General features: G+C 45.5%; 1 protein-coding gene across 4 annotated transcripts in view; it reads right to left on the reverse strand.

Moving 5' to 3' along the window:
• MYO5B (myosin VB) overlaps positions 1–23,340 on the reverse strand; it is a 1,432,615-nt gene that overhangs the window by 320,155 nt on the left and 1,089,120 nt on the right. For all 4 annotated transcript variants that reach the window (XM_069626964.1, XM_069626962.1, XM_069626965.1 and 1 more), the window contains exons 19-21: positions 22,957–23,168; positions 17,667–17,823; positions 17,161–17,400 (exon numbers count right to left, since the gene is read on the reverse strand). In XM_069626964.1, coding sequence (XP_069483065.1) covers positions 17,161–17,400; positions 17,667–17,823; positions 22,957–23,168 — 609 coding nt within the window. The remainder of the gene's footprint in view (positions 1–17,160; positions 17,401–17,666; positions 17,824–22,956; positions 23,169–23,340) is intronic.

Below are 23,340 nucleotides of genomic sequence, written 5' to 3' on the forward strand. Positions count from 1 at the left end.
CCGCCCAGGAGGGGGTTGGGGGAGGAGGCAGAGGACAGTCCTAAGCAGAGTGTTGGGCATTTAACAAGGACAGCTGCACAAGGAATTTCTGTAGGTTCAGACATGAATGTAGCAAATGTGCAGGGAAACACTCTCTCACTCGATGTTTCTAACAAGGAGACAGGGGGAGAGGGGCTGGAAGAGGGGTTGTGGGGAAAGGCTTTTACACCAGTTAAGTTGGATGTGCTGGTGAAGTGGTTGGAGTTTTATCCAGACAGGGAAGGGGCAAAGATTTTGAGTGAGGTTTTGGTCAGGGTTTCAGGCTTGGTTATCAGGGACCAAGGGTGCGCCGGTGGGCGAAAAATTTGAAGTCAGCCAAAGAAAATGTGGCGTGGTAAAACAGAAATTGGGCAAGGAAATAGCAGCTGGGAGGATAATAGGACCATTTGATGATCTGCTGGGAGACTTAGTTGTATCTCCATTGGGTGTTGTGCCTAGGAAAGCCCCGGGGGAATTCAGATTGATACACCATTTGTCATGGCCCGAGGGCATGTCGGTCAATGATTTCATTGCCCCGGAAGAATGTGGGGTTGTATATGCAAGTGTGGACCAGGGGATGGATTTGGTGAGGAAAGAGGGTTGCGGGGCCTTTATGGCCAAGTGTGACATTAAGGCGGCTTTCAGGTTGTTGCCGGTGCACCCGGAGGATTTTTGGCTGTTGGGTTTGCAATCTGAGGACAGGATATACATCGACAAAGCTTTGCCAATGGGGTGTGCAATTTCCTGCGCCCGGTTGAGCATTTCAGTTCCTTCTTACAGTGGGTTTTTTCATACAGTTCCGGTTGTCAAAGTGTGCTGCATTACCTAGATGATTTTCTGTTTATTAGCGGCGCAGAAGGAGAAAGAGTGCGCAGAGATGCTAAAGTTGTTCCAAGATTTGATGAGGGATTTGGGAGTGCCTCTAGCGGAAGACAAAACAGAAGGGCCTGCAGTGGTGTTGACATTTCTAGGGATTGAACTGAATTCAGTAGCAATGACCTGACGCTTGCCGCACGACAAGGTGAGCAAATTGGTAGGATTGCTGGTGGGGGCCAAGAAATTGATGCTAGTGGAAATGCAGAGTTTGGTGGGGCATTTGAATTTTGCATGCAAGGTGGTGGCCCCAGGGTGGACATTTTGCAGAAACATGGCGCGGTCTATGGCAGGAGCAAAGTACCCACATCATCGGATAAGAGTATCAGGTGCAGTGCGGGAAGATTGTAAAATCTGGCTGCATTTTTTGGAGAGCTTTAACGGAGTGGCCATGTGGTTGCAGGTAGATCCGGTGTCTTGGGAAGTTCAGATTTTTTCAGATGCAGCAGGCGCAGGAGGTTTTGGAGTGTTTTGGGGTGGAAAATGGTGCGCAGAGAAGTGGCCATCGCTTTGGTTGAGGGAGGGAAGGAGCATTAAATTCCTGGAATTTTTTCCTTTGTTGGTTGCATTGGAGTTGTGGGGGAAGGATTTGAAAAACAAGAAAGTGAATTTCAACATTGACAATGAATGTGTGGTTCATGTAGTGAATCGGCAGTCAGCTAAGGATCAGAGGGTGGCGAGGCTGATGAGAGAGTTTGTTCTGCGTTGCATGGAATGGAATGTGGTGTTCAAAGCAATGCATGTGCCAGGGAAGGATAATGGCATCACTGATGCATTATCTCATTTTCAATGGCAGAGATTCTGTGGATTGGCTTCAGAGGCGGATCAGGAGGGGCAGCGGTTTCCAGAGGAGCTGTGGAAAATAGGAGGCTGAGAGCGCTTGCATTGGTGGAGGGTTCTCTTGCTCCGGCATCTAGAGAGGCATACTGGAGAGCTTGGGAGGATTTTATAGGAGGGGGAGCTTGTAGTTGGTAAGGATGGGGGGATGCGGAAGAACGGAGAAGGGACAATGTCACTAATTTCCTCTTGAGGTGCATGGATAAGGGCTGGTCTAGGGCAACTATGACAGGGAAGCTGGCAGGGATTGCTTTCTATGGGAAGTGGTTTTGGGGTGTTCAGCCGAGCGGTGGAGAAATGGCAAACAGGATGTTGGAAGGATGGGCAAGGGAAAGTAAGAGGGAAAAAGATAAGAGGAGACCGGTATCAGCCAAATTGCTAACTAGGTTGTGTCAAGCGGTGGGGGGGATTTGTTGGTCGGCCTGGGAAGGAGAATTGTTCTCAACTTGTTTTACTTGGCTAATCTTTGGGGCCTTTAGGGTTTCTGAGCTGGTGGGGGGAAAAATGGGGTAGGTGGGGTGCAATGGGAGGATGTCCAGTTTACCGAGTTAGGATTGGACATCAAGATCAGGAGGTCTAAGACGGATCAAAAAGGAAAGGGCTCCTGGGTTTTGCTGGGTTGTGGGAGTAAGGAGTTATGCCCGGTTCAGACAGGTTTGTTGTGGAAGGAGCGTTGTGGGGGAGGACAGGTTTGGTTTTTCAGCATGAGAATGGGGAGCCAGTATCAGCGTCGCAAGTTTTGGGGGTACTTCAAAAGGTTTTGGTAGTAGTAGGGGAAAAGGCGGAGGAGTTTGGAACTCATTCATTTGGGATGGGAGAAGCATCTGAAGGTAGACAGCTGGGCTATTCGGAAGGCAGGGAGATACAAAGGGTATGTCAGGGACTTGGGCAAACGGGATGTTTGAAAGGACATTTCAGAAGTCAGCAGGTGTGTTGTATTTAGTAGGATGTTGTTGATTTGTAAGTGATTTTGTAATTTCTTTTTCAGATGCTGCTCGGAGGTCGGGGCAGATGTCACAAATCTGGATAGTGGGACATTTCATTGTTAAGTGGGCGGGGAAAGAAGCTGAGAAAAGGGTTTTTGGCGGGCAATTGGGTTGCAGCTATAAAGATGTTTTGGTAAGATGGTCAGGTTTAGTGGGGCTTCGTTGGGATCTGTCACTCCCTATGTTGGCTGGGTTGAGGGAACGCTATGGGTCTCCAGATGGGGTGATTATTCATGCAGGGGAAAATGACCTGGTGAGAGATACTGGTGTGGCTCTTCTTAGAAAAATGAAAAGGGATTTGTTATGTGTCTGAGAAATGTGACCTCAGGCATCTGTAGTTTGGACTAAGTTGTTGCCGCAGAGAGTTTGGAGGGGGGCCAGAAGTGAGGGAGCGAAAGAGCGGGCAAGGAAGGGAATAAACAGAGAGATGGTAAAATGTTGTGTCTCGGCAGCGGTACAGGTTTTGGATCACAAAGACATAGTTTATGAAGGCTTCATGATATTTAGAGAGGGTGGTGTCCATTTGTCAGCGATTGGTAATACGTATTATCTGTCGGAATTGATCTGGGTGGTGAGAGATATGTTAAAAAGTTGGGAGTAGGAAGGAGTGCGGGGGGTGGGGCAGAAAGAACACCTCAGAGGAGGTTTTTTCTGTTGCCGGGGGCATGGCCCCTTTTGATGTGGGGGGGAAGCACAATGGGGGAATGGCGTGGGAAAGTATGGGGGTGTTGCTGTTTGCACAAAGGGGCTACCCCGGGGGAACAGGTATTGAACCTGGAGGGGCATGGCCCCGGGGAGAAAACGGGACGCCTTGAGAAGTGGTAAGGAGACGGTAGGGACCAAGGGATGATTAGGGAGGAAGTGGATTTATTTAATTATTTAATTATTTAATTGTTGAGGAAATGAAAGTGTTAATTATTAATTGGTTTGTTTAAATTAGTTTGTTAGTTTGTAAGGCCAGGGAGCCAAGTAAGCAGTTATTTGTAAGCTTTGACCTGTCACATTAAAGCGACCTTTTCCACTCTGGGTTTTTTAACGAGCTATTTTTAATTTTTATTAAAAAATAGGTGGGTCCTGGGGACTTAAGGTAGAGAGAAGTGGGATTGTGTGGTGGTCTCCCCCTGTATTATTAAAAAAGTGGAGAAAAAAAAACAAAACATGATTTCTTTAAATCATATATTTTATAAAGCTATAATGTATTCCTAAACAAATTTGATAATGGCACTGGAGACCAAATTTGGTCCACTATACTGGTCGCTACATCGATTGTAATTACAGCTGCTGTTTTCAATATATGTAAAGAGGCCTCAAAGAAATTTGCAAATTGATGTTATCGTGCAGTACATTTTATACACATCAGTCATAATGAATGATTTGGGATTGAAATTAAATTTAGCGCGATGGTTCATTATTGTAATTTTTTACTTAGTTGTGCGTTTACATCTCGCCCAAAATCTTGTTTTTATATTATTATGTCTCTTTTATTTTCGTAAAATATGTTAAAGTTTGTAATAAACTAAGTACAAAATAAGATAAATAAAAATCATATATTGTATGTCCTCGTTTGATACTCCGGTAATAGGGAAGGGCCAATCAGGGGGCAAGTAAAGACTGGCACGTGGATTTCCAAGTATAGACAAGACATTCTGGTGGGTGTGGGTGGACTCAGGCAGATTTCTAGCTGCAGTGACGTCAACTGCAGATGTTTCCTCTCCAGAGGAGGCAAAAAGTGAATGGAGCCATTCAAGAGGGACAGGGGAAGGTTTATTTTCCGGCTGTCTAAGCACTGAGAAAAGATGCCAGGATTAACTAACTGCAGTCCCAAGAGCCTTGCAATACTAGCGTGTTTGAATGATAATCGCTAGTTTATATTGCTTTTCCCTAGTCGACAAGGCAAATGTATTCTCCTGCGGAGCTGGAATGCCATGTTTTCTGAAAGACATCAGTATAATGAGCAGCTCAGGGGTACACCACTGTTGAGGGGCTGAGTTCATGGACAGTCGGAATATTATTAGAGGGGCTCCGGTATCCGTAATAAATGACTGTTATTATTGCATGTTTCGATGTGAGGGTGTTTGTCTTCAGGATCAGTCAGTTGTAGACATACTTTGGGCGCGATTCATAGAATGTTTGCCGGTTTCAAAGTGAATTTGCACTGCTGAAAAGTGACTTTGCACTGCCGACACAAAGCCTGATTCATGGAACCGTGCAAAGTGGATTTTTGCAGTGCAAAGTCCGGGCAAAGTCATTTTGTACAGCAAATATGTCTATGCGCTGACTTTGCCCGGACTTTGCACTGCAAAAATCCACTTTGCACGGTTCCATGAATCAGGGTTTGTTTCGGCAGTGCAAAGGCACTTTTGAGCAGTGCAAATTCACTTTGAACCGGGCAAATATTCCATGAATCGGGGCCTTGTGGTATTAAAGGATTACACACGTCTGGTTTCAGCAGTCTTAAAGGTCAGGTCTTTTTTGTGAGGGGTAGCAAAGGAAGAATGGTTGGGCATAAGGTAGTGCTCCTTAAAAAGAAACAGCCCGATGGCCGGTCCCGAGCAGAATTTCTGTTAGAGCATTAGAACTATATACTATATGCCAAGTGGCCAGTCCAGAGACTGGCCTTTAAGATGCATGTGCCCAGTCCTGAAGTAATGAAATGCAAGGGCTTCAGCTTGGCTAAGTATCTCTGAAATAAGATGGTTCTTAAGGTTGTCAGTGACGGTGCTTAATGTATAGCCGTATTTCACACCCTGTGGCGATATCTCTTTGCTTTGATTGTAGGGGTCTGAAGAAAAGGACGAAGGAGGGAGATGTGTTGCGAGATGCCGCCATCTTTAGCTGAATACATTTGCGTGCCCCACGTTGTGCACAAATATTATGATGGATTTGCAGCATTTCTTTAGGAAGTGCAGCTGCACCACAGTTCATAACAAATTGGAGGGCCCCGGCACACAAAAAACAGGTATTTGTGATGAAAGCTATTGCAAGGCCTATGTCGGTGTTAGAAGTATATAGATTTTTTGAATGTGCCCAGGGGTGTTGCTAGGTCTGGAAAGGATCCGGGGCCTACGCTAATATCGGGACTGCCAGGACGCGAGGCTAGCTAGCCTTTCGGCTGTAGCTCCTGAGCATCTATCCGGGGCTACAACCAAAAGATCTGGGGCTATAGCCTCCTCAGCCCCCCCCCTAGCAACGCCTCTGAATGTGCTGATTTGGCATTATTAAGTGTGCCTTTGATTGATAGATAACTGCTTGTAGTCGTTCTGGGTAATTGATGGACTTGATGGGCTGGTAATTTGGAGCCAAGGAGATGCCCTGGAGGAAAGACAACCTTTTGGTTTGATCGGACGGCTTTGTTTTATCAAGAATGCAGCTATCCTCCACGATAACATTCAGTCTAGCTGCGCACATAATGTTCCACTACTCTAAGGCACATCGCACCACACCTCTACCATAATAATGCAGCTATCCTCCAGGGTAACATTCAGTCTAGCTGCGCACATAATATTGCACTACTCTAAGGCACATCGCACCACACCTCTACCATAAGAATGCAGCTATCCTCCACGGTAACATTCAGTCTAGCTGCGCACATATTGTTGCACTACTCTAAGGCACATCGCACCACACCTCTACCATAAGAATGCAGCTATCCTCCACGGTAACATTCAGTCTAGCTGCGCACATAATGTTGCACTACTCTAGGGCACATCGCACCACACCTCTACCATAGGAATGCAGCTATCTTCCACGGTAACATTCAGTCTAGCTGCGCACATAATGTTGCGCTACTCTAAGGCACATCGCACCACACCTCTACCATAAGAATGCAGCTATCCTCCACGGTAACATTCAGTCTAGCTGCACACATAATGTTGCACTACTCTAAGGCACATCGCACCACACCTCTGCCATAAGAATGCAGCTATCCTCCACGATAACACTCAGTCTAGCTGCACACATAAGGTTGCACTACTCTAAGGCACATTGCAAAACACCTCTGCCATAAGAATGCAGCTATCCTCCACGATAACACTCAGTCTAGCTGCACACATAAGGTTGCACTACTCTAAGGCACATTGCACAACACCTCTGCCATAAGAATGCAGCTATCCCCCACAACAGGATTGGGTCTAGCTGCACTCATAATGTCTCTCCTGCTCTCGCAAACTCTCCAGACTAGCTCTCAGCACCCATCCACATGCCTGCTCGACATGGGTGTCTAGCAGGGACTTGGCCACCCCTACCTACCTATTGGATAAATGCACACATGCATTCTATACCTCTCTGACGAATTTCCCACACCTGGACTTCGGTCTCTGGGGGGCGTTCAACCTACAGCGTGTTGAGACCGTACCAATGGTGAAAGGTGCTTTACAAATGTCTGATGGTGAATTGCATTCAGCATTATGTTCTCCTGGCCATTCTGAGTGAAACCGTTCGGTAAGGTCAAGCTTGTCATGAACCAAAGCCAGGCTGGTCATGGCCATAATATAGTAAGAACTTAACTGCATATGGGAAAAGATGTGGCCTGCGCTCCGTGTTAAATGAGTTGCACAAATAAATACTTTGATTTTGGATCGTTTTTCACCCATATTATATACAATGGCCTCGTGGGGTGTGCATTCACTTTATGGTTGTTCCTGGTTGCCAAAGAGTGGCCAGGAAGGCATGCATCGTGCTACATTACTACAAGTAACCCTATGGTGGTCTTAAATCTGGTGTGTGGGTGGTCGGGATGAGGCGAGGGACACAGTAAGTGGCCAAGTGAATACTTGGATTATGCGGATGGAACTCGGTATTGCACACAGTGATCGAATTCCACATGTGGCTCACAGACATGCTCACCTCGAAAGGATTGAGGCATCTAATGAGGCGTAGCCACTTGTCTAACAAGTGGGGCGTGAAGCTAATGTAGCGGGGTCTGCTGCAGTGACATCAGCATCTGTAAATTCCTACACAGTGTTGCTGAGGGGGTATTTACAGATTGTGGGTGGGCCGTGCCCGCTCAGGGCCTACCCTGTCTACGCCTCTGTGGGGGGAACCCCAAATAGGACTATGGTGCAGGGTTATTTACTTTGTACATGGCTGATCAGATATAGCGCCATACTAATGTACTCTGACAGATGAAATATGCAGTCGCATGGTAGGTTTACAGACCAAAGTGACTGCGTGCGCATTCGTGCGCCGCAAAGCCTAAGATCACGGTCTACGATTCGCTTAGGTAATGAAAGATGTGGCACGCCATTTTACAAGGCACCTTTCCGAGCAGGACTAATAGCACAGTTGGCTTCCCTTTTGATCATTTCAGAAAGTCAAATCACCATGGGCCTCATTACAACTCAGGCGGTAAGGGTTTTACGGCGGCGTAAACAGCGCCGACCCTTACCGCCTAAGTACGTGAGCAGGTGTTAAAATCCATGGCGCTAAGGGACCATGGAGTTAATTACGGTGGCGTAATTAACGCCTTCCCCACTCCCATTATGCCCTATGGGGCAAAATGGGAATGGGGAAGGGTAAATGGGAAAATGGGGATTTACCGCCCCGCCAAGGTTGGAATGGGGCGGTAAATCCGCCAACCACCATGGCGTAAACGTAGTTTACGCCATGGTGGTAAAGTCACGGCCCAGGCGGTAACTTACCGCCTGGGTCGTAATGAGGCCCCATATATTTATGCCCGGCCAGAAGTTGAGCTGCTGTTACTTTCTCTCCTGGCAGCAATAGTTACAGTCACAGTTCAAAGGAACAAAGGCCCAACGCTGCACTTAATCCAGTTTATACTGAAGAGGGCCCAGTCTTCCTGGACAGTGCCGGGGTTTCATCCTGTTCAATACATATAGAGGGTTTTATTGACCACTGGCTTCACATTAACGGCACAACAGCTGCCAGAAGCAAGATGGCTGGCTATTTAGCCATGTTGCCACCTCCACAATCGGTGCATTTGACAGAATCAAAATTTTTGAATGTTATGCAGACAACCCGGGTAAGGTTAGTCGGGTGAAGAGGGAGTAGGACAGTGAGAGAAGTGGTGAGCTTTGGTGTAAGTATCGGATCGGAGCGAGACCTTGTGTGCTGTTGATGCAGTTTATGTGTTGTTTGTTGTTGTTGCGGTGTAGTGAAGTGTGTGCGTGTTGCTGGACGAGAAATGGTTGTGTGGGTTTTCAGGTGAATTGGGTATGCAGAGATTTGAAGTTGGGTTAGTGGGTTGCCACACGATCAATAAAAACCTTCTCTACTGACACACACTGGTTGCGTTATACACATATTATGTTTCTATTAAGCAATTCATCCTCGATTCCGTCCACTTCGACTTGCAAAATGTAGCATCTTTGGAAGGGGGAAGGGGCTGTGTGGGCCCTGCAGGAACTCCACCCGGGGCAAGCACTAACACACAGGCAATCACCCCTAATTGCCGCCGAAGCCTTCCATGCAAATGGCAAACCTTACCATCTGAAAATATACACAACAGGAGAAATATCATGCTTCGCTCACATGGCAAGACGTGGTATGCCATGTTGTTGGGACTTGCATAGTAAAGACGGTTGCAATATACTTCACTTCCTGGCAGTGTGGGTCAGAAACAAAAAGAAAGTGGGAGGTGAGGTGGCCAGAGGACGGGAAGGCTGATGTTGCTAAGGTCGTGTCGTCCTTGGCTGCATGCAACACCACGACGCCCTGTTGGCCTCCATGTATCTCACCACATTGGCTAGATAGCCAGTGGCCAGGAAGTGCTTAATCTGGTGTCACCATTGTAGAGGGAATGGGCTTCCCGCTCTATTAGTAGGTGGGGCGAGGAGGGGACGCAGAAGTCCATCACATAAGACACACATATTTCATCTGCTGTTTCATATTTCATCTGCTGTAAGGGGGGCCCCTATAGGATGCTGGCTACTACTGTAGGTATTCGTTCTGGCATTCTCTGCAACTTTCCTCATTTTAACTCTGGCAACGCGCCAGATGGACCAAAGCATCTGACGTGAACTGGTCAATGCAGGCGCAGCTCGTCATCTGAGCGCATCTACAGTTCAATTGCTCCTCTGTGTCAGTGAGCCCAGCAGTCACGCCTTGCTTCTTTTCAACCCACAATTCGAGGCGGACAGATAGGAATAATCCTCCAGCTTCCCGGGCAGACAAGTCTGAAGCTGCAGGAATAGCAGGGATGGTAGTGAGGACCGTGCGAACCACAGCGGAGGAACAGAATAGCCACTTACTGGCTCAACATGGAGATGAAATCAAATGTTCATGCCAGGTGTGCCTGGGGCACTGGAATGTGGTTGAAATGTTCATGTCTGGTTTACCTGGGGCCCTGTAATGTGGTTGAAATGTTCATACCAGGTCTGCCTGGGGCACTGTAATGTGGTTGAAATGTTCATACCAGGTCTGCCTGGGGCACTGTAAAGTGGTTGAAATGTTCATGTCTGGTTTACCTGGGGCCCTGTAATGTGGTTGAAATGTTCATGTCAGGTCTGCCTGGGGCACTGTAATGTGGTTGAAATGTTCATGTAAGGTCTGCCTGGGGCACTGTAATGTGGTTGAAATGTTCATGTCTGGTTTACCTGGGGCCCTGTAATGTGGTTGAAATGTTCATGTCAGGTCTGCCTGGGGCCCTGTAATGTGGTTGAAATGTTCATGTCAGGTCTGCCTGGGGCACTGTAATGTGGTTGAAATGTTCATGCCAGGTCTGCCTGGGGCCCTGTAATGTGGTTGAAATGTTCATGCCAAGTTCTGCCTGGGGCACTGGAATGTGGTTGGCCGTAGAACACCAACATAAATAAAATATGAAATATGAAATTTAACTATGGTTGTTAACAATTTTTATCTATTACTATATCATAAATGTATTACTCAGTGTTTCTAAATGTTCATATATTTAGGTAAATGTATGCTTTATTGATTTGTATTATTGCATTTTGAATATTGTATCATGATTTTACTATATTGGATATAGAGTGCAAAAAGTGTATTCAACTAAATCACACTGAGAAATAAATAATAGAAAAGTAACTCGACCAACATATGTTTATAACTCTGGCCACCGGCTTTCATAGAGTTTGAGAGCTGTTGCCAACTACCCTCAATCTCTTTTCTTTTCACATAACTTGCACACTTTTTGTATCAGAAACCCAATAACACATTTACAGATGGCGGCCGCATTCCCACTAAGGGTTCCTGCAAAATAGCGTAAAGATCATCCCAAGTAGTGACTCAGGTTATGAGGGTGTAAAAACAAATGAGCACATATACCAGGCGTAAAACAAACAGAAACAAAATGTATACAAGAAAACAGGCGAATTACAAAGGTAACATCAATCTAAAGGGCCATGCGCTTCTAACTAAAGAGGAGTACTTAATATCCAAAATTACATGATTAATTATCACTGGAGGCAGTGGTGGGGTCAGATAGGGAGGATGGGAGAGAAGGATGGGGAGCTCCCTCATTAGCGTTAGTGACGTTTGAGCCGAGCTTTGAAGACATGCACAGTTGGGCTTGCTTTGATTTTTATGGACAGTGGCTTCCAGTGGAAAGGGGTGAGCAGGGAGAAAGATCAGAAGTGAGAGGATCATAAGGGGTGGTGAGGTTAAGTGCAGAGGAAGATTGAAGGGAGCAAGATAGTGAGTAAAATGAGATATAATCAGACAGGCACTGGGGAGCAAGAACATTGATAGCTTTGTTAACTAGGAGATGAAACTTGAAAAGAGAGAGGTTGTGCATGGAACGTCAACCAGCGTGTGATTGGTAGGTAGAAGTGGGGGGGTTGTAGAGAGTGCAGGTAGCAAAGTTAAGGACTTTGGCTAGAGTGAGGAACGAGTAGAGAGGTAGGACAAGGAGTAGACTTGAGCAGTAGTCCAGTTGGCTGAGCATGAGAGTGGAGATTGGTGTTTTTGTCAATTCGTTAGTATGAAAAGGATGACATTTCTGAATGTTGAGGAGGTTAATATACGAGCAGCCGAATATACGAGCAGCCGAGGCAGTGGTAGTGATGGATTGGTGCAGTTGCAGGTCATCATCAGAAAGGACCCCTAGATTGAAAGCCTTGGTTGAGGGAGAATAAAGGTCAGGTTGGAAGGCGATAGGAGTGTGAAGGGTAGGTATGGCATTGGAAGCTGGGAGAAAGATTATGTCCCATTTTTGAAGAGTTCAGCATAAGGCAGGGGAGACCCATCCAGTGACGAACTGCAGCGAGACAGTTGGTAATCTTTTCTGAGATGGCTGGGGTGAAGGAGGGAAAGGAGAAACATATTTGAGTGTCATCAGCAAACAGGTGATAGTGAAAACCAACGGATGAGATGAGCCTTCTTAGGGCAGAGGCATACAGGGCAAAGAGCAGATGTCCAGGGCCGATCCTTGGGGGACACGGACAGGGAGAGAGGATGAGTCAGAGGTTTGCAGTTTCCAAGAGATTTTAAAGTATGGAACTTACAGGTAGGAGGCAATCCAGGCAAAAACAGATTTGCAAAAACCAAAGGTCCTGGAGAGTGAGGAGGAGAGAGGAGAGGTCGACAGTGTCAAAAGAGGCAGAAAGGACCTTAAGGTTGATTACAGAAGAGAGCTTAGAGTGGTGAGCGTTGGAGTGTTTACTATGGAAACCAGATCGAAGTGGATTGCCAAGGTCATTATCCTCAAGACACCTAGTGATCCGTTTGTCTCAAGGACGTTTGAATAATGGGGATGGGGAGAAACTGGGCGACAGTTGGGCCAGCAGAGGAGTTCTTTAATAGGGGTATGATAGTTACAGAGTAGAAGGCGGTAGGGAAGAGTCCAGCGGAGCGAGAGAGGTTAGAGAGCTCAGAAAGAGTGACTAAACCTTTCCCACACTGCAGATGTGTCAGGACATCAAATGGTGCTACATCCTGGGGGAATGCAAAGGCAGCATCATTTACTTTAATTATTTATTAGATTTCATGGAACACAAACTGCACCCCCAAAAACCCTTAGTGCTTCAAGAAATATAATAACTATATATACGTAGAACAAAAGAAACACATTATGCAGTAAAGAGTTGCAACAAAAATATAACAAGGAAGGCATATTGGGGAAAATTAAAAGAACAGCAAAATGCCATTGTAAAAAAAGCATTGCTGATTTTTAAAATTAAGCGATGTACAAGCCATATATAGCTCAACCGAAAGAGCTCCGGTGGCTCCTGAAAAGAGTGTTGGGCTAGTATGAGCTTTCTTCAACTTGGAGACCAGCTGCCTGAAAACATGTCTTGGCCACAGCAAATTCAGTTCATTGGCTAAGTAGGTCAGGATTCCACGACAAACGCTGGATTAAAGCAACTTCTGCCATTTAGCAATGACCAATTGAAAGGTCTCAAAAGCAGGTGCTATATGCCTACACTAACCCATGTGTGCTGGTAAACCACCTACGAGTCATATTGGTAAATATCAGCCCGCCAAAGCATATTTACATGTATTGTTTCACAATACCACCAGAGATTTAATGAAATTAGGCATTGGACTAGGCAGGGTCTACGGGGGGCAAGGCCCACCTCTGATTTTCTAGGCATAACTTACTGTTCTTCAGGTCAAAAGCACAGTACATACAGGGACTCCTGTCATAGGTCCAGCCATAGGTTACGGGTGTATCAGCCATTTGTACTCACCAAAAATAGACAAATACTCCCAAATAAAGAACAATAGGGAGCACAAATCCTCCCAGCGAAAAATAGGAGCACAGGAGCATGTGCCCTACTTTTACCGACCCATGCGGCTCCATCGGTAGCGTTGCACCACTACGTGCATCACTAGTGCACGTAGTGCCAGAAGAAGAAGCTCAGAATGTATCATTTACTGTGCATGAAGGACATAACTAGGTGCAAAGAAAGGTGTATGTCAAATACATGTATTTTACAATTAAAACATATTTGTATTTGCTTATAAAATACTCCCAGTGGGAATGGGACTTAATTTTCACTCCCTAAAAATCATTTGACTTCCATCTTTACAAAATAGGCAGTACTATACTCCCATCTCATAGTCTTATCTGGAGCTCTGCCTAGGCCCATGTGCCTGCAGTACAGTAGAGGCCCATCCAGTCATGATTCACGGCTATACCGCTTTTAAGAGGGTGCAAGGTGTTACTTTGTGAATCGGGTGGAACGTATAATTTGCGAAACTTGCTGCCTGCTTTATTCGAGGATTCCGACGAAGCTGTCGACGTATGAAAATCCCTGGGATGTGATTGAGCATATCCAGTGATAAACTATGGGAAGGTGACACTCTTTGAGAATGGGAGAGAGAAATTACGTGCTACTAAGGTTTAATATTTATGCACCGGCCGCCATCTTGCCCTGAAATGGTGTTGTGTACTCTCAGGTCATCCTTAGGTATTTGGGGGTCATTGTGGTGCTGCTGAAGGAAGAGGCTCATCAGGAGGTCCTTGTCTCTCAATGCCTCAAAGTTTACTTTGAACATATGGGCGATAATATCAACCAATGGGGCTCTCCTCTGGGCACAGGGGCAACGTCCACCATGGCATCTCCAAATATTACACTTTGATAACCATTGAAGTGAACCAGCCCTGTAGCATGTCCGCCAGGCAGGTTTGTCAGATTTGAATGAGAGACATATGTTTTCTTTTTATGTGTATTTTTATTGATTTGAACAAGAAGGAATACAACAGATCTAATGACTGCATCCCATTTTATTTGCACTTGTTGATCGCATCCTATTAAAAGCAGAGAGGCTGAGTAAGATGGGGAGACAGGAAAGCCCCACGACAAAACATGGGAGAACCCTTTCGAGAATGGTTAAGTTGAGGACTCCACCCCACACATGAAACCCTGACGGTATGGGGCAACCCAATAATTCTCCAAACCATGCTACGATGAATGACACTACAAAATTATCGTCACAATATTCGGTGTGTGGCAACCTACATCCATAGCTTCCCAATGAAGTTTAAAGGTACTTTAATGATAACAACCTATTGCTAACCATACAGACATTGTGTTGTCTTCCAAAAGGCTTCTTGGCCATTCAACCACGTGGCACTTAGATGTGTTTTTTGTCTGGCACTTACACACTCTGTAAGGGCTGTAAAGTTATTTGGATCCATATTCCCACTTAGGTCAAACGCAACACCAATGTTGTTGCACAATCAGGATTGACTACCTGACCTGTGATCCGCACCAGGTTCTTCACCGCTACTCTGAACTAAAATGGCAGCGAGGGTGTCTCCATTTTAGCATGTATTCCTTATCAGTCTCCCATAAGTGGAAGAGATGGATAGATGAGTCACAACTCAATCATGGCTGACCTATCAAGAAGAGGAAAGAAGGGAGGAGAAGATCAATTCATCTAGACAGATTTCGCAGTCTTAGAAACAAGGATCTATGTGAAAATATTGAATCCGTTATAGCGAAGCTGAAAATGCTGATTTTCTTTTCATTTCTTTTACCCATTTCTCCGAGTTTATATGCGGGGGAGACCTCCCACAGCCCCTTCCCATTCTCCCTCACATTGGTTATCATCTTAACCCCCACATATATATGCAGTGAAATGGGGCTGTTAAGTATAGTTTTTCTTTGGATTCGAAGTGATGGTCTGCAAAATTTTGTAGCAATACAAAAAAACAAGGCCGCATAATCCAGTACTAGTACATACAGGATGGAAGCAATGAACAGAGAAAGTGGGCAGCTGTTTGCGCAAGGCAGCCAGGCCAGAGAATACCACTGTGAGCATGAAACACAAAATGTTAGGCCTCGTTAAAATAAACAGCCAGCTGAAGCAGATGAAAGGGAAAGGCCTTGCAAAGTTTCTTCTCAAATAGAGACACAATGCCTCATCTCATCACATACATAAACAGGTGTTAGAAACAGGAGGCCAGTGTAGAGGGCTGACATGGTGAGACCTCTGCATCTTTCCTGGTGGTTATACATTATAAATCTACCTGTTTTCCACACAACGGACGCAAGTGATCGTACAAGGTGAAGACATCCCAGGACAGGCAGCTTCAGTCCTGAATCTGCCTTCCCTCTTGTGCTAACCACAATGACAACATTGCATCTCTAAGGATCCCATGGTTGGAAAGTAAATTAACAACCATACGTGCCCAACAACCAATGGTTATGCTGCATTGGTTCAATGGAATAATCCTTTCACTTATTGGTTGGTCATTGCCATCAATGAAACCTAATTTTAAGCACGTCAACAATGCGTGCACTGGGTCTTGAGATTGTATCTCCATCTCATGCACATTAAACTGTCATTTCACTTCAGAAAAACATACAGTTAACGTTTTTAGGTTCTACTAGCAAAAAGTACCCGTTCTCCGAACGGGTTCTGTGGAGACATGAAAACACTCTCATCAATTGTTGAAAATCAATGATCCTGTAGGTCTCTGTACCGATTTGCTTATCGCTTGATGTGCTATGCTCTCTGAGTAAACTTTACTGAGAATGGCCGTGCGTGGCTGGCTGACATACCCCGGAGCAGACGTTAGGGAGAGGCGAGAGTTGGTGTGCTGCATCATACTGGGAAGAACTGTCTCTCTCCCCACCTGTTGCCACACTCTGGCATGGTGCAGTTATTGCGGTGTAAATATCCAGAAACTGTATTCTATTGTTGAGGGCCGTTCCTTCTACGACCACATTGATCTTTCGCCGATTTTTGGCAACCGTCTCATGTGTGAATGTGCTGGAAAATAAGGAACAACACTTCGCCAAGCCATAAACACACAAACAGATGTTTACATGTGTTGAAATCTGGGGAACGTGGTGGGGTGTCCAACAATCTTGTAGCCCGTAATGTCCGCAGGGTCCTAACAGGTAACTATGCAAACTTTGGTGCAGATTGGTGAAACTGTGTGGAATTGTATAAGTACCAATGCTTCGTCACTCCTGCCACAGACAAACCAACATTTTTCACTTTTATAAATATAGATCTACAATCAAACATGCTTTATCCAGTGGATACAGAATCTTAGTTTGCTGCTAGCCACACACACCAGTTACATACATATCCTAGCATATACAGATAACACTATATAGGGAATCTCAGCTTCCTGCATTAAGTGAACATGTAGATAAAACACTGCAGGGGGGCAAGTGCATCGGAAAAGAGGTAAGAGGTAATCTGTGACCATCCTAGGCTCCATGGTCTGGGTTCCACTAGAAGTGCATTTTTGGTTCTCAAAAACAGCAATATAGCTTTATTAATTATTGTATTATTTTTTTAAAGATGCAGGTTGAGATCCCACCTTACAGGCCTCTTGTTTACATAACATGACATTAACTCAGTATATAGATGCCCTTTAATCATCTGAAAATGCAGAACATGGAGATATTTTCATTTTTATATTGTAATTACTTCTCATTTATTTTGATATAGAATAACACTGGAATGACAGCTAATAAAAAACAAATATCTCTTACTAAGAAAAGCAAAATATGCATTAGCGAGAGCGCCTCTGTCTGGTGTGATCACTGGCCACCTGGCCACTTACCTGCTCATCTATCTTCCTTTGAAGCTGGACTACTTTGTTCTCCATGCCGATGTTGAGATTCTTCAGGTGCTGCGCTGAGCGAGCCTCGATCTTGAGCTGCTTCAGCGCTTGCCTGGCCTTCATGCGACGGAAGTAGCACTGGATGACAATGGCGGCACTACGGAAGAGAACGAAGCGCCTGCGTGCCATCCACCCACGTGCGTGCTTCTGAATGATGGCCGCCTTGTGCTGCAACAAGAGCTGGAAAAAAGATGGGAAGGAGGCATACATAAAAGAGCAAAAGAGCCTTTTATCTGTCAATATCCCAGGAAGGGCTATTCCCTGGGTATTGTGGGTAATCAGCAGATCTGTGTCAACTGAAGGTATGCAGCCTGCAGGAGTCATTGCTGAGAAATGCGTACAGGTAGCGGCAACATTATGAGCATCAAAGATGGTAGGTGCACTTCAGCATATGCCAATAGGCTACTATGGCATGTACATTTAGAAGATACGTGACCATGCAATACCTCATGATATGTCCTCCTGACATACATTCCACGAGTAAAGGCCTGGATCGTGATGGCTGCTTTGCGGATTCTCTGGTAAGCCCGATAAACCAGCATCATTCGATATTGTTTCTGGAAGATTATAGCAGCTCTTGTTTTCCGGAGGTAATCTGCCAGTCTGTGGACCAAAGGGAAAAGAATGCATGAGCAAGCAAGCTGAAATGCGTCTGCAATACCTTATGCAACAAACATCACCAAATGAACTGACATTACATGCCTTATCAGGCCATCACCAACCCGGGAAAAGGCCATGTAAGGAGCAGTAGCTGTCTCCTCTGGCTAGTATCCTCAGCGGAATGGTTATCCCAGTCCTTATCCCAGTACAGGTGCTGTGGGATATGTGAGTAAAACCAAGACAATGTAAAAGAGTAAAAGGTACAAAGAATCACTGGTCCAGATGACGGTTCTTATAAAATAGAGATACATGTATTATCAGGTTTGAACAAAAACTGGGAACGTGGAGTACACAAGCCTTCCTGGAAGAAAATATCCATGTTGCGTGTGAAATCCTGAGCCCAAAACATCAAGCACAGGATGTTATTAATTTGGGATTCAGCTTCGAGCAATGGAAACTGTAATGTTTTAGTTGAACTGCCTTTTGATTTCCAAGAATGAACCAGGCTACATGTGAAAGGTAGGCCTAGATGTAAAGTAGTTATTTTGCAGGGAATACCACACGCCATTTAATTAAGAGTTGTACTTGGATTTCTTCGTCTGCCTTTCAATGTGAATAGCATATGTAAAGATGATGGGCCTCGTTATGATTTGGGCCGTATTCCACCAGTAAATCCACCAGAATACCACCCAACTGAATTACTGTCACCGCCACTTGGTCCAGCGGAATTACTGCTGGATTACAAGTGGTGTTGGCGGTGTAATTCATCATTGTTTTTGATTCCATTGGACTCAATGGGACCTTTTTGGCAGAATTACTGTGGCAGATTGTACACCGCAGTAATTCTGCCAATCATTTCACTTTGGTTTAAGTAATTGTTTTATGTTCATACCACATTGTTGGGTGTTCCATGAGAAAGGCTGGAGAACCTCTTGTCTGAACGCATCAACTATTCCTTTAAATACATTTTGATTTTTGCAAACCTTACTGTCTGTCTTTTACCCTGAATTGTGGGGTGGGATTGTGTAAGTGAGAGCATTAGATTGACATGTCATATTCGCGTGACCCAATATTAAAACATATACAAATATTCAGCACCACTAAAGGGACTAAAAATGGCTTTTGCTTTGCATCAATAACCTTAAATTCACTCTGCGATGTTCATGGTGAGAGCCACATAATTCTTTAGACAATGCTATTCTAGTGCCAACAGGGGTGGTGCCAACTTGGTGCTCCAGGTACTTGGGCAGGCCCTCTTCACCAAAGGGGTCATAGCTATAATGCACTGCTTTTCATGGATAACTGATACTAGCCTTCTGTGAGTTCAAGCCACTTGGCTTCCAGATGGCGGATCAGAGTCACAACTTCCAATTGGCGGATCAGAGTCACAGCTCCAACAATGGAATAGAAGAGTCATATTATTTGAGGCAATGCCTCTTTACACTGATATATCCCTGAGAAGGACTCTTGGCCTATTAAGGGAGCGCTGTTCTCCAGAAACATTCAGGGATTGCGCCACACAATTACAATTATCGATATGTGATTAGTGATTCTGTGTAGTCTCCCAGGGAGCCAACACTATGGTTTGCAGAACATCACAAACTCGTAATGACACCTTCAAATTAGTGGGGGAGCTAGTTGACTTCCTGGATGGTGAAATGTGCTACTGCACATTTCCATGGTTGACATATTGCAATCAGGTATGTAGCATGTTGGTTGTTGGTAATGGTCCAGGTGGCTTGAAAAGTTGTTCAGGGATTTTCAGAAGGCCAGGTGCTTTTCCTCTATGCAACACCATCTTGGGATAGAGTCCTTGGTTGAAGGAAAAGGGACGAACGATCTTCTGACATAGTTACAATTGACACTTGATATGGTTGCTAATGTTGTGCTACTGGGGCACCCCATTCAGGTTGGCTGGTGGTGGATGAATGTTCTCATGGTGGCTTCCTGGTCCTGCTGTGAAGTATTTGATGAGCAATAAAAGGTTTTAAATGTAGTCCTCTGCTTGATCGCGAGCCAGTGCAACATACGCGGGGCGGAGGGGACGTGTTCATGTCTTTGAAGTCTCAGGAGGAGTCTGGTAGTTATATTTTAACTCTTTGTTCTGCTCACCATGTAGCCCGGGAAACCCTTGCTGAAGGCTGTTGGCCTGGTCTAGACTTGAGCGTATTAGAACACTCATGGTTCTGTACATGGAGGTGAGATAAGGAATGATGCACTAGATTATTCCGGGTAGGAATAATAAACGTTTTACAATTGCTTTAACCTTCAGTTCAAATCTCAAGGTGCTGCTTGTGAGGAGTCTGAGGCTTCTGGCCATTGCTTTTGCCTGTGGGCAGTGTGACGAGTTTCAATGGTCGGAGTTAGTAGATGAGGCTGGGGAGAACATGTTGGCCCCAGGAGGCATCATCCGCTTCATGGGGTAGAGCACAGAGGAGGAAAAGGAAAGGACCCCTAGGCACCCCAGCCCGTCTCTAACCTGTGGTGTCAGTCCATCTCTCCAACTCTTCTCCTTTGTCTCATCAACCCCCACCCATATTGCTGAAACCACATTTCAAACCTCTGGTTGCCCACAGCTCTAATCTACATCCAGGTCTGCCAGTCTTGCAGCACCTCTTAAAGAAAGATGTGGGACACACCTGAAGCTCACATAGAGAGCCCTCTACCTACTGGGCTTCTTATCAGCATCGTTCACAGGAAAGGCAACCTGCAATAACAAAACATGTGACAGAAACTGCAAGATCACACCACATCCAACCAACCAGAATTCAACAATGGTTATATTTTCCTGTGATGACCCATGGATTGGCAGGTGGGCATCTGACGGGGTGGAGCGAGCATCAGAGCCTCCAAACAACAACCACAGATGCGGAGACTTGTGGCAGAAAATACCGGATGAATGTGAAATCAAAGATGGTGAACAACACTCTTGCAGGATTTGTCTCCATGCCACACCGGGAGGCTCGAATCAACCCTGTGCAAACCTTTTCAGAATAAGGCAACCAATCCCCACACTCAGCCACTATAGCACTACAGCCGAGTGTGGTTCATAGTATGACGCCAACAGGGGCGGTTCCACGCTGCTATATAAGCAGTCTTCCATCAACACCGGGAGTAGCAGTTGGAAGGAGGAAAGCGGTGGAGTTTTGGAGTGGGGAGGCGAGGGAACAGGAAGGATAGGGTGGAGGAGTTGGAGAAGTGGACAGAGGAGGGAGTAAGGAGAGGAAAGAGGAAAGATCCAGAGAGGGGATTGGAAGAAGCAGGTGGGTAAAATAAAAATTGAGAGTGGAAAGACCTGGAGAGGGGACTAGGGGGAGGCAGTATTGAAAAAAAAGTGGAGAGTGAAAAAAGCCTGAGAGGTTAGTGGAAAGTGCAGAAGGTGGGCAGTGGGAAGACATACGAAGAAAGGAGAAGGCAGGCGAGTGAAGGCAATTCGTCCTGCACAATGTTTTTCCACTCATTCGCCAACAGTACTGTGCTATTGTTAAAAAAACGCCATGCTAAATGCTGGCGTCCACATGTTGTACAGCCTTCCGCTGCTCTTGAGCTAGCTTTTCGCTATAGACGATAACATTAAATAAAAATAAGTGAAGCAAAGGAGAAGTAGAGAGCGTGGAAGGGTGAAAGACCTGGACTTCTCAGGAGAGAAGACTAGAAGACAAGGTGGGAGGTGAAGCTGGCCCAGTCACTGTGGGCCATCGAGACTATAAGGAGGAGAGAGGAAATAAGAGGGAGAGTGGACCAGATCATGGGATTGAGCTGGGAGTTCAGAGAGTACCAGTGAAAGGTGTACCTAAGCACCTTGATCCGGCAGCGACTCTGATAGAGTCGGTTGCCAGCCACCAGGAGCATGAAGCCAGTCCAAGTAAGAACTGGCAAAGCCTGACCCTGGTGGCATCACTTGAAACAAATCCCGCCCCTCGAGTCTGGCAGGCGGAGTAAAAGATTCAGATAAAAATGACCCACGTGTTATGACCAAATAAAATAGCGTCGAGGGTAGCCCCCAGTTTAGGATTTGTTTAGGGGAGCGTACTCACTAGGATCTCTCTCATCCCTAAATTAGATGCCAGAGAGATGCTCTTCATCGATGAGCTTGTGAACAAGTAGCAGGGCTTGATTCTATTGGTCATGGTTTCATCATCCTCACAATACTCAGTGAATGAGATGTAGAACTGAAGCCTGTGATACACCAATGGATTACAACCCAGCAAATGGCGTACTGTGGCGCTAGACCACGGCGTACAAGAACTCACGACATGTACAATACTTCACTGAAGGCGTGCACACGAACAAGCACCTTACGGAGGCAAGCTCAATGGCTGAGGGTCATGCTGTCTGCTTGCTTACCTGTCCCCTCACCCGCTGCTTAAAAAATGGACAAAACTATACAGTTTGTCCATCTCTCTTCTTTTTATTGGAAGCTAGGAAGCCCCCCAGTGCCAAGACGTGGAACTCTCTTTGTAGAGGAAACATTAACATATGACAAACTGAATTTGACTGGCGAACAATTCTCATTTCCTCGGCAGAAATATATCCTATGCTCAGCTGGTGTCTCTCAGTAAAGGCTTCGCAAGTGTAGGATCAGTGCCATGTTTTAATATATGTATGAGAACATCTCCAAAGCTGACGGAAAATGGCTGACCCCAAAGCAAATGAGGCGGTGAGGTATAACGGTGAATGATGCTACAAAATCAACCGGAAGACACCAGCTACGAAGCAAGTGGTACACTGCGCATGCTCCCGCACAATCTCGCTCGACATGCGCTGTGTGGCTTCAGAGGAAGCCTTGAACGTGACACAAGAAAGCTTTACTTACACCTGTCTTGTAAGAATTTCAGTAGCACAAATGAAGTGTGCTGAAATAATACAGGCTTTGTCCGTCCAAAATCAACTTTTAAAGCGTCTTAACTTCTCTTCATACACACACAAGATATAATTTCTGCAAAACTGCCTGTACAAGTAGAATGACATTTTTTTCTGCATCGGTTTTAGCCCTTTTGCTGCCTTTAGGACTCATACATATTTATATATGTATATACAAGTAATGCATTGAAAACATGTTGCCGGTTTCTTCAAAAAATGTCCATATTTCAGACACAAGCCGGCGAGAGGGAGAGAAGTGCGAGACACGCTTACCTGCGAGCCAGGTGTCCTCGCGTGTACCTCTGGATGGTTACCGCAGCGGCTTTCATCCTCCTGTACTTCACCTTTTGTAGCCAGCCACGCACGGTCTTCTGTATCATGATGGTGGCTGCGCGGAACTTGTCAGCGCGGAGCTTCTCCAGGTATGCCACCTGCCCAGCACGGAAGAAGATCTTGGTTCGACCGAACTGGAATTTATCAGGATCCTGTTGACAGAGAAAGATCATGAGCATATTGAGGAATTTAAGAAAACTGCTCTCATTCAATATATATCACATCCTTCTGGATGGTTCGATGAAATTGTGAACTATAATAAGAAGTAAATTATACATATTAGTACAAATACGAGAAGTAAAACATAAACACATAAAAATAGTC

Source organism: Ambystoma mexicanum, chromosome 6p (genome assembly GCF_040938575.1).
Source record: "Ambystoma mexicanum isolate Mex_15411 chromosome 6p, UKY_AmexF1_1, whole genome shotgun sequence".
Classification (NCBI taxonomy): domain Eukaryota; kingdom Metazoa; phylum Chordata; class Amphibia; order Caudata; family Ambystomatidae; genus Ambystoma; species Ambystoma mexicanum.